We start from the raw sequence: 11,271 nt of genomic DNA, 5'->3' as shown, positions 1-11,271 counted from the left end.
AGATGCTTAACCGACTGAGCCACCCAGGCGCCCTTGGAAAACTCTTTGGAGGGAAAGGGGGAAAGAGGGCAAGTGGGAATTGTCTGTTCTTTCCAATCTGCTCTAAAACTCTAAAAAACATAAAGCCCCTGAATTTAAGCAATAAGAAAAAACAAATCAAGATAATTTAGATGAGATGTTCTTAGAATGTATGTATCATAAGCAACAAAAACCCAAATGTAATTAGCGTAAGCACAAAGGTGAATATATTGGTTTGCTTACTCAAGCCATGGGAATGCATCAGGGAAAACTGGCACCAGGAACTTCTATGCCCTCTTCCATCTTTGTAACACTCTAGGTTGACTTTCCTCATAATGTCCAAGGCATGGTGGCCAGCAGCTCCCAGGCGCATGACCTACTAGGTGTGCCACAATGGGAAAGAGCTCTTTCCTATTGGAAAGTTGTTACTGGAAAATTCCCCAGGGGATGCTGGTCAAGTTAGCTTAGAAATATGAATACCTTTAGACCGTTTATGGGGGTCGAGAGACAGGCTCCAATTAGGGTATAATGTTTACAAGGCTGGAAACAAGTAGGCATGATAGGAGCCTATTGTAGTTTTTCTGGCAAGAGGCATTGGTGGCTTAGAAAAGGGAGGTAGAGGCAGAGAGAGAGAAGCGGTCAAATTAGGAATGAATGTATATGTATATTATATATATATATATATATATATATATATATATATATATATATATTAAGATTTTATATATTTATTTGAGAGACAGAGTGAGAGAGAGCACAAGTTGGCCTGGGGGGGTGGGGGAGAGGCAGAGGGAGAGAGAGAAGCAGTCTCCTCGCTGAGCAGGCTCCTGAGATCATGACCTGAGCTGAAGGTAGCTGCTTAACTGACAGAGCCACCAAGGTGCCCCAAGAATATATTTTGAAGATAGGGCTGTCAGCATGTATTGAAGCATTGAGTGTAAGATATCAGAGAAGGAATGGGCAACGACTTCAAGGTTTTTATCCTGACAGCTCAAAGGATGGAGCTATCTTTATCAAAGCTGTGACAGTTAACGTTATATGTCAACTTAACTGGGCCAAGAGACACCCAGAAAGCTAGTAAGATAATTACTTCTGGGTATGCCTGTGAAGGGTATTTCCAGAAGAGATTAACATTTGAATTAGGAGGCTGAGTAAAGCAAATCTGGTCTCACCAGTGTGGGCAGGCATCATCCATCTGTAGAGGGCCTGAAAAGAACAAAAGGGCAGAGGAAGGGTGAATTCTGTCTTTTCTTGACATGGAACATCCATCTTCTTCTGCCCTTGGACTTCGGTGCTCCTGGTTCCTGGGCCTTTGGACTCTGGGACTTCTACCAGCAGGCTGCTCCATGGTTCCCAGGCCTAGGCCTCAGACTGGGAGTTATACCATCAGCTCCTCTGTTTTCTTCAGGCCTTTGGACTTGGACTGAATTATATCACTGGCTTTCCTGGTTCTCCAGCTTGTAGATGGCAGATCATGGCATATTTCAGCCTCCATAATCATGTGAGCCAATTCCCATAATGAATTTCCTCTTCTTTCTATCTATCCATCTAGCTAGCTAGCTATCATCTATCTATCTATATGTCCTATTGCTTCTGTTTCTCTGGAGAACCCTGACTAATACACGAGCAGAGGAATATTAGGGCAGCACAGATTAGAGAGCTATGAGTAGCTTAGTTTTACATATAGTATGTCTGTTAGCCATTCAATTGGAGATGTCAAATAAGCACTTGGATATATGTGAGTTTCCTCATCCAGGTATTCACCTGATGCATTGTTTATTGTCCAACTCCCTCCTCTAGAATGCCAGCTCCATGAGAGCAGGAACTCTGCCTGTTTTGTTCACCACTATGTCCCCAGTACCTAGAAGAATGACTGGGGCAAAGTAGATCCTTAGTGAAATACACTGGAAAGGTGAATGAAGGAATGGATGAAAGAGTTAAGTGTTCTGTATGACAAAGTGGGTTGCAAATAGGATATAGTTAGGAAATACCTGTTTGAAAGTAAAATTGCTTGCTGGGCTATTACTAGGGAGATGTTAGCAATAGATATCATGTAATCAACATTTTCTGTGTAGAACTATACAGAAATGAAGAGACACTTGCAAGGCTTCTGTAAACTTTTATTTTATACTTACGGGCCACTGCCAATGCAGGGGCCTTGGCTTCTGGCTCATTTCTACAGATTTACTTGGAAAGGTGTGATAAAGGTAGAAATTGGAAATATTCCTTCTAGTAAACCATGGCTACTTACTGGTCCATAAACAAAATGCTCATTGAAGCCTGTGTGTTATTCAGAAATCTACGACCTTCTGAACTTATGAAATGTATTTTTTCATATGCAAGAGAGAAAACATCTTAAAAAAGAAGACAATCGTCTACACAAAATGCTGTGAACTATGGCTTATATTATAGGTATATATCACTGCATGTGATGTACCAGTAAGTTATGGAATTTGACTGCTAACACGTAAAGGAGCCCTGTGATTGGATCAACTGGAACCTGATATCATTTTATACATGACTATGCTAAAATATAGCCCAACAAGTCAGCTTAGTTAATTTATCATCAGCAATCTGGTGAAGTCTGATGGGAAACATCAGACCTCTTGTCAGTTTCATCAGCATACTGAGTTGAGGAACCAGGACAATATAATACTTCAATATTTAATGACTTTTGCTGTAGCACAGTAAAAAGTACAATCTCAAATGCTGTTTTATCAAACCAACCCACCAACCAGCTAAACAAACACTATTGTTAACCCATGATTCATCCCCATTCGTGCTGCCTCCCATATTCCATTTGTAATGGTGACATGTTCACAAGAATTATGAACACAGATAGATTAAAACTGACTAAGGCCAGTGGTCATGATGAGCAACCGCTTAGATTCCACTCAGAGTGTGTCCTGTGGTACGACTGCAGGGCAGTATTATTAGATTACATTAAATTCATACATACCATCACACACATGCATATATCACACACACAAGTACATTCCATAAAGACAATCACAGAAAAATTGGCTAAAAGAAATGTACAGTTGTTTATATATATTTATATACACACAGTAAAAGATTTTCTGCTGTACTCACAGTCTGTAAACATCTTGGAACATGCCCAGCAAAAGTCACTGTGGGCCCTTTGAAATGGTGACCATGTGAGAAGTAGGGGTGGGGGAGGTGATTAGATTCGTACTGGAAACCCAGAGAAGTGAAGAACTGTAAGTTCATGGTGGCGTATGGGGGTAATTATATTTCACTGACATGATAAACTCAGCTGGCCACTTTGAAATGGTTTCTTATATGGAAAAGGGAATGACCAAAAAAGTCTTATCGACAGTTAACATTTTTAGAGAAATCAAGAGACTATGAGGTGATATGTAAAACATATATGTATGTGTACATGTATGTATACATGTACACATACAGGTTGCTATTACCAAATACACACATACATGTTACTATTACCAAAAAAAACAACCCCTCAATGAAAATTTCCAAGTCTTCTAAAAACATTCAGTCTCTTTCTACTAGTTGTGCTTTAGACATCAATACATTCCACTGAAAGTCTTAGGTATGGTTGAATGATACACACATTTAAATTTTGGTACATGATACTGATTTTACATAAATTTATCTACAGTAAAAAAGACTGGGCTTGTGAAAAACAGAACGATTTGATTCAAGCATTATTTTAAAATTTAACATAAAAATATGCTCCAGATCTCCTGTAATGAAACACCATTACAAAAGAAAATATAGGTTCTTAAAAATTCTCTGAATAGCAGCTATTACACTGCCACATGTGGATATCAGTCTGGGCTTTAAGTGCCTATATCTGCTGCCCCTTAAGAATTGATGTTTTAAAAATAAAAAAGTGACATGAAAAACATTAACCTGATTGCTCACCTTACTGTGTCTGGCCAATTCAAAAAAATAGAAAATCTTGTCATAATCGCTAAATTTTCATGGTAACCAGTTCTCACTGGACATTCCACAGAACTGCCAGGGAAGCTGTTATGTACTCAAAGACTCTATTTTCATGCAAAAGTAGTAAATATCCCTCTGATTTAGTCGAACAGTCTCCTTTCCCCCTGCCAACTCCCACCATTTTTTGGTGCGGAATATAACATGCAGAATATGTAAATTAGATAAATTAAAGAATTAAGATTCATTGAATTTGTTACCATAACCAGTCTACCCTCCGATGTTTTGGAAAGCATTTTTCTGGGTTTGGGGCTGAGTCACAGGAGAAGGATTGGAGAAAAGATTTCTGGAAACACAGTTGCTGTGTGATTTTTTTTTTCTCCAATAGAATTTGAAGGATTATTGATTAATATCTCTTACGATGTTTAGTTAATACTGTCCTTATGGCTGCTCCTCTCTGTGTTGTGGTTGTTTTGTTCATGGTTCTTCCATTGTATGCTTGTTCCATTCATGGGGACTGAGGTCATCAGACTTTTGGACTGGTAACAGCAACAGCAGAGGCAAGACTGGGGGAAGGAAGAGATTCTTAATAAATGAGCCTACCAACCCACTTCCAGCAGAACACAGAAGCCTTGGGCTCCAACCAAAAAATGTGAGGACAGAATGTGAGCCTGAACAGTAATCTAGAGTATGGAGCCTGTAATCTCTAGGTAGAAGTTCAACAGTCCATTCTAGTGAAGAGAAAATAGATCCCTTGTTTCTTGTTTTAGTGATTCACCAAATCAAAGTGGAAGGGAAGGCAGTGTTGGCCCAAGGGAGCGTGTCCTATGACTTGGGGTGGGCATGGGTGGAGAAGGGTCCGGAGGGGCCTGGCATTTCTACAGAGTGCATCACCTGTGTGGCTCTCTGCTTTGGGCACCTCATGTGATGCTCCTCACAGCCTTAGGTGGTACGTGCTATTTCCCCCAGTTTATTAATGAGGACAGGGAGGCTTAGAGGGGAAATAGGCAGAACTGGAATTAGAACCCAGGACTCTCTAGATTAAGCTCTTTCTCCTGCATATGCTGCCTCTATATGAAGATCAGTCAAAAGGTAGGTTTAATTTCTGAGTTTGTACCTTGATTTTCCCTTCCCCTCTAATTAGTATGTAAATTTATTAAAAGGATGTTAATTCCAGATTATATGATGGATTAATTATGACCAGCGTTTTAGTCAATCCTTCCTTGGGCAGAATCTTTCTTAGAACACTTCATGACTTGTAAACATTATCAAGTAGACTTCAAAAAGGTAGCGGCTAGAACTTCTATACCGAGATTCACCTGTTTGTAAGATTCTTTGGTATGTTTATCTCCTTCTAGATGTTCCATTCCATGAGGGGAGTCATAGGATTTTTCCTCTCTTCTCTATCCCTAATAATAAAAAACTCCTATTGAGAGCTTACTATTGTCCCAAGTGCTTAACATATATTAACCCACTATCCTACCTATGAGATAGATACAGTGATCATCTGATTTTACAGATGATCGAACTGAGGAGGCAGGAGGGGTACCACCTGGACCCGGATTAGACAGTTAGCAAGTACAGAGCTGTGATGTAAATCAAGATTGCTTGCTTCCAGATCCTGCACCCTTGACCTCTATACTACTCTTCCTAATATGTGCCATAAACTGAGGTGAAACATCCTGGCCAAAGATAACAAAATCCAGTTAGGATTAATGCCATGCTAATCATCCCAGGAACTGGAGAGATGATACCTCAGGAAGAAGTACATGGAGTTTCTGGAAGACATGGATTGGCTTAGCTGCAAGGAAGTTTGAAGAACAGAAGGAAACTGATTTCAAATGAAATTACATTGGTTCAGATTGCTAGGGCAATAAGCATTTTCTTTTCTTGAAGAGGCTATTATTAAATATCCTATTATTTAGCAAGATCTTTTTTAACAGCAGATTTCATGTTTTGTTGAGGCTGTGGTTAACATCTAAGATAATGTGAGGCATGACTAGGTTGTGTGTATTTTCTGGAGCCTAGAGCTTACAGTTGAGCATTTCTTTATAAAGCAGCATACAAAATTAGCATGTTATTAAGTTAGTTCTTTTTATTTGAACCCCTGAATATTTTGTTGTCTGAATTGGTATTGCTTTTTGGACAATTTTTCTGACAATATTGCTTTATGCTGACAATCTGACCCTCTGTCTGGGTAACAAAATAGGATTTTCACTTCTCTACTGGAAATTAGCCATGATTGTTGGCTACTTCATGTAGTCCTTTGGTTGTCCTTAAAAAGATATGTGTAAAACAGTCTTACCTGGAAACAATTCTTAAATTTCTTGCTCACAAAGTATAGAGCTATGGGGTTTATACAGGAATTCATGGTTGCCAAGTTAATGCCGATGTAATCCATGAGCAGCAAGAAACTAGAACAGAAGAAAATAGTAGAATAATTAGATGGTAATGTTTTTCAATCTGCTAACTAGCATTTATCCCTAGAATAAGCATTTTTCTTGCCCAGGAGCCATTCCTTATAGGTGGCAGTCAGAATTTTTTTAAAGTCCTTGTTTCAGTGGCAGTTTCAGTTCTGCAGAACATTTACGGATATACCTGCCACTTGGTTAGCTCAAACCATGACGCACAGCCCCAGGAGGGGTGCCGCAAAATTACAGATATGGCTCGCACAAACTCTGGGATCAGTCACGGGCTATGTCAGAGAAAGAAAAATAATCAACTCTGCAGTTTTAATTTTCAGGGCTAATGAGATTGTAGACTAGATGGTTTTGTAAAAGTATTATAAGCGCGACAACCGGAGAAACTCCGATTTCCTAACGAGTACACGGGCCGTACCTAAGTAATTCACATCGGTTCTTGTCCATCTCATCGTACACGGTTTTCTTCAAAATACGGCTCAAGTGAAGAGGGAACCAGCAAAGAGCAAAAATGACAACCAAGCAGAAAACTGTTTTTGCCACTTCTCGACGCTAAAGGAAAGCGAGGGGAAAAAAGGTACAATAAGTTTAGTGTTTTTCTGCTAGAGGAAAGAACCACACAAAGGAAGCAGTAGATAGCAGAGAAAGAATTACTTTAAAAACGGCCAGAACAGCGCTCCTCCCAGTGCCTCCATCTCGTCAAGATTTGAAGTCCAACTTTCTAATCAAGGAGTTGCTAATGATTCTTTTTTTTTTTTTTAAAGATTTTATTTATTTATTTGAGACAGAGAGAATGAGATAGAGAGAGCATGAGAGGGAGGAGGGTCAGAGGGAGAAGCAGACTCCCTGCCGAGCAGGGAGCCCGATGCGGGACTCGATCCCGGGACTCCAGGATCATGACCTGAGCCGAAGGCAGTCGCTTAACCGACTGAGCCACCCAGGCGCCCCGAGTTGCTAATGATTCTTTTGGGCAGCTGCCAGGGAGGATGGTGGCCTCAAGCTGGCTATTAGGGTCAGGACAGAAGTTCCAGGTCAGGGAAATGGGAACTGGCTGGAGCTGAGTGCGTGTGCGCGCGCGCATGTAGGTGACTCTATGGGGGGAAGGGTTAACTAAAAGCCTAACTAGCGTTAATGACAGCATGGCAGTCAAGGTGACAGAACCTAGCATGATAAAAAACAAACAAATCTATGAAGATATTTAGAAAACAGAAGTAGGGAATAGAAGAGAAAAAGCCAATAGCAACGTGTTTTCTCCATTTCTTGATGTTGAAGAAAGCTAGCATTGGGAGTTCTTTTGCTTTTAAAATTCTTTTATTAACGACATGTAGCTTCCAAAGACCTCTTGTTTGCAAACAGAGGGATGAGGGTAAAGGATTATCAGCAATGACGATTAGAACGACTGGGACATGTTGACCCCGGGCCGACTTCGGTTTGAAGGTTTACATAATTTAGAGTTCAAGGGATTATTTGGATGCTGGTAGCAGTAGGGTTCAGAAAAATCATAGGTTAGGAATTATCTGCAACCAGACATTTGTGTGCATCATGCTTGAGTATTACAATGCATGCATTTGAAAGCCTTAATAGGAACATAAAATGCAACTTGTCTGTAACTGGGATCAGTTAATGTCAAAATAAAATTGATTGAAAACAGAATTTGGCAGGGTAATGCTGGTTCAACCCAAAGCATATAGCATTAAGTATGGGAAACCTACAATAAACCCACATGATTAATAGAGCCATTTAGAAAGATTTCAAGGCCGTTGTCACCAATTGCTGCTCTAGCCCAAAGGACTGGAGTTCTTTAATCTTTCAGAGTTATTGGGTGGGAGGCTGGGCTATGGCTTCAGAGAACATAAAAGCTGAGCAAGAACTGAGAAAATGAAGAGTTCCAATCTGTAGGAATAGGGGCTCATTTTAAAGGGTCCTTTTGTGTACATGGAAAGACAGTGTGACCGGAAAAAGAGAAAAGGAGGGTACTGGGGGAGAGGCTATCTCCCTTGAGCACATCCTCAAAGAGGACGATCCTTCAAAACCTAATATTAATATGTTGCCATGGCAGTCTGGTATTTGCTTAACCAGTATCTATTCTCCGGTTTTCCTTACTATCAGTCAGATCCTTGATTTTGTTGCTGCAGCCAGAGAGCTCGGGCTAATCATCTGCAAGGCCACCCGACACAGTCTGACCACGGAGATCAAGTAGAAATCGTTGTGTGAGGTTTCTGGAAAAGCTACTAAAAAGTGGAGGCTAGTCCTCTGATGCACACACACGAAGGTGACCTATATTCTTTCCCTTTTTGCTGCCTGGAAATCTGATATAAGGGTAGAGTTGTATCTCCTGTCTTCTAAAGGAAAAGTCAGCAAAAGAGCTGAGCCCTGGCTTCTGAGTCCCTTGAGCACTGAACCAGTGACATCTGATTTTTTTGCTGTGGGAGAAAGAAGAAACCTTCACTTGTTTTACTCAATGTTATTTTGGGTTTTCTGCTACCAGCATCCAAACACAATCCCTAACTGATAAAAGTTGCTGTCAGAATAATGAAGAGAAATTTGAGAAAACCACGCAGGAAGCATGACCGAGAGCCATATACTGGATAATGGTCAAAGGGCGGCAGGGCTTTTCACTGTGAGCTTAGCTCCCCACAGTCCCAGTGGAAGGCCTTCCAGCCGGACCTGCTCTCCTGCTGTTAGAACCCGCTATAGCTTTGGGTGTGACACTAGGCAATGCCTCATAGGACCAAGACTTCAGTTTTAATCTCCATTTGGATGAGCCAATCTCATAAAACAAGTGTATAAGGACATCTGTCCTGCCTATATCACAGGGTGCTTGGAGGAATCAAATAAGCAAATAACATGCTCTTTGGAAACTTAAAGAATGCTATGGAAATGTGAAGCAGCATCCTATTATCCTCGTGACCAATCCCTATTCAATTATTTTCAGAGCAGGTACCATTCATAGCTTAAACAGGCTCAATCATGGTACTAATGAAAAACTCAACATTGAAAAACACTGTGTTTTTGTTTTTTGCTTTTTACAAATCTATTCTAATTAATTACCTCCACTGCAGGAGTGAGAGGCAAGAATTGCTTGATATATTTCCCATCTGGAGCCCTTGAAACATTCATGTCTGAACAAAGTCATACTCAATATACTTTTTCTGTTAAATTTTACTAAAAGATAATAGCTACCATTTGTATGCATGTTAGATTTTACAAAGTACATGTATGCACTTAATTCCTTTCTGTAGTGATATCAATTCATATACTATTATGCCCAATTTATAGATAAGAAGCTGAAGCTCAGAAAAATCAGTACAGTAGTGGAAAGGAGTTGCTGATGAAGAATGGTGTTTGTGTATGGCAATTGTAGAGGGCAGATTTACTGGCTCCATCAACAACTCATTAGCTTTTTGTGTGGTTGGGTATTCTTACATCTCTGCTGAGACTGAGAACTTACCTGTAGTCCTGCTTTTACTCTTTGAATTAATATATATCAAACATTTTCTGGGTACTTACCCAGAGTTGAGCTCTGTTAGACACTGTATATGCATTAGGTAATCCCCTTGATGTATTATTATATACATTTTATTTAATTTTTTGAGACTTAAAATTGAATTAATATTTGTACAGAAAGATGCAGGTCTTATTATACATATTTTATGAAGAACTAGAGGTCCCGAGAGAGTAAGCAATTTGCCCAACATCACAGAGCCAGCAAATATAAGTGTAAAGGTTTGCCCTCTAAAGCCATGGCTGTACCTGTTCTATTTGCTGCCTGGGGGTGGGGGTTGGAGGTCCAACAGCATTCTCCTGTTGATATGTACAATTTTGGGGCTCTCAAAAATTTGACCTCTTTTTCTGTACCCAATCCCATATCCTATCATGAGTCTTACCTTAGATATTTCTCTAATGAGGTTCATCTCTTTTCCCCACACCCCAAATGCATGTTGCCCACACCATGTTCTTACTGGGCTCTTGTCCTCGCACCTAAAATGCCTTCTGTCTTCTCCCTCCCCATCAAACCCATTAATCCTTTATGAACAGTTCAATCTCCCTCATTCATGACAAGTGTCTCTGTGACTTGGTCTTACATCCTCCTTGGCTTCCCACAACACAGTCTACTTCTACCATACATACCTTGTGATTCTGTTTTCCAACTGTTTGTATTTTATTTCTGCACCAATACTGCAAAGCTTGCTTCTTTGTGTCCTGGCACAGTGCGAAGCCCAGTTCAATTCACAGACACACAAACACACATGTTGAATATACTCTTGGCAAACTAAACAATAATTCCTCTCTATTTGGCCCTGCCCCCAGGGCCACCTGTTTTATCGGCAGGCTCTCCACATTCACAAAAGAAATTCCTGGGGCGCCTGGGTGGCTCAGTCGTTAAGCGTCTGCCTTCGGCTCAGGTCATGATCTCAGGGTCCCGGGATTGAGCCCCGCATTGGGCTCCCTGCTCCGCGGGAAGCCTGCTTCTCCCTCTCCCACTCCCCCTGCTTCTGTTCCCTCACTCGCTGTGTCTCTCTTTGTCAAATAAATAAATAAAACTAAAAAAAAAAAAAATTCCTAATATTGTAACTATAAAGAAAACAGTTATAAGACACTATATTTTTAGGAAACCAGGCTACATCGGCTAAATACAGTATGTAGGCTTTCTGTTGTCTGGGACAAAGCAGTCTTGGCCAAATTTTCACGAGCTTATGAGGTTTACCTGTTTAAGGTGCTCACTGAGGGCAATTCTCAAGCTGCCGTTCCTTCTGTTTAACATCTCACAGGTCATAAGGGTGTAGAAGATCGCAGTGCACACCAAGGGCATGCAGAAATAGAACCCAAAGAGCCACCAGTCCTTTACATCTTGGTAAAACTGTAAGGTGAAGAAAAGGGAGAGAAAAGGAGGGGCATTATAATC

General features: G+C 40.5%; 1 protein-coding gene across 2 annotated transcripts in view; it reads right to left on the bottom strand.

Annotated features, from left to right (window-relative positions):
• Nucleotides 1-2,117: 2,117 nt before the first annotated feature.
• The window catches only part of EDNRA (endothelin receptor type A), a 58,823-nt gene continuing 49,669 nt past the window's right edge, over nucleotides 2,118-11,271 (bottom strand). For both annotated transcript variants that reach the window (XM_045880334.3, XM_054508717.2), the window contains exons 5-8: nucleotides 11,074-11,226; nucleotides 6,784-6,917; nucleotides 6,251-6,359; nucleotides 2,118-4,511 (exon numbers count right to left, since the gene is read on the bottom strand). In XM_045880334.3, the coding sequence (XP_045736290.1) occupies nucleotides 4,371-4,511; nucleotides 6,251-6,359; nucleotides 6,784-6,917; nucleotides 11,074-11,226 (537 nt within the window). In that variant the 3' untranslated portion in view covers nucleotides 2,118-4,370. The remainder of the gene's footprint in view (nucleotides 4,512-6,250; nucleotides 6,360-6,783; nucleotides 6,918-11,073; nucleotides 11,227-11,271) is intronic.

This window comes from Mirounga angustirostris, unplaced genomic scaffold, assembly GCF_029215605.1.
Source record: "Mirounga angustirostris isolate CCGP_5_RB_7025 unplaced genomic scaffold, mMirAng1.0.hap1 SCAF_2, whole genome shotgun sequence".
NCBI classification, from domain to species: domain Eukaryota; kingdom Metazoa; phylum Chordata; class Mammalia; order Carnivora; family Phocidae; genus Mirounga; species Mirounga angustirostris.
Note: the sequence above shows the minus strand (reverse complement) of the source record. Positions and strands in the feature narration are given on the sequence as shown.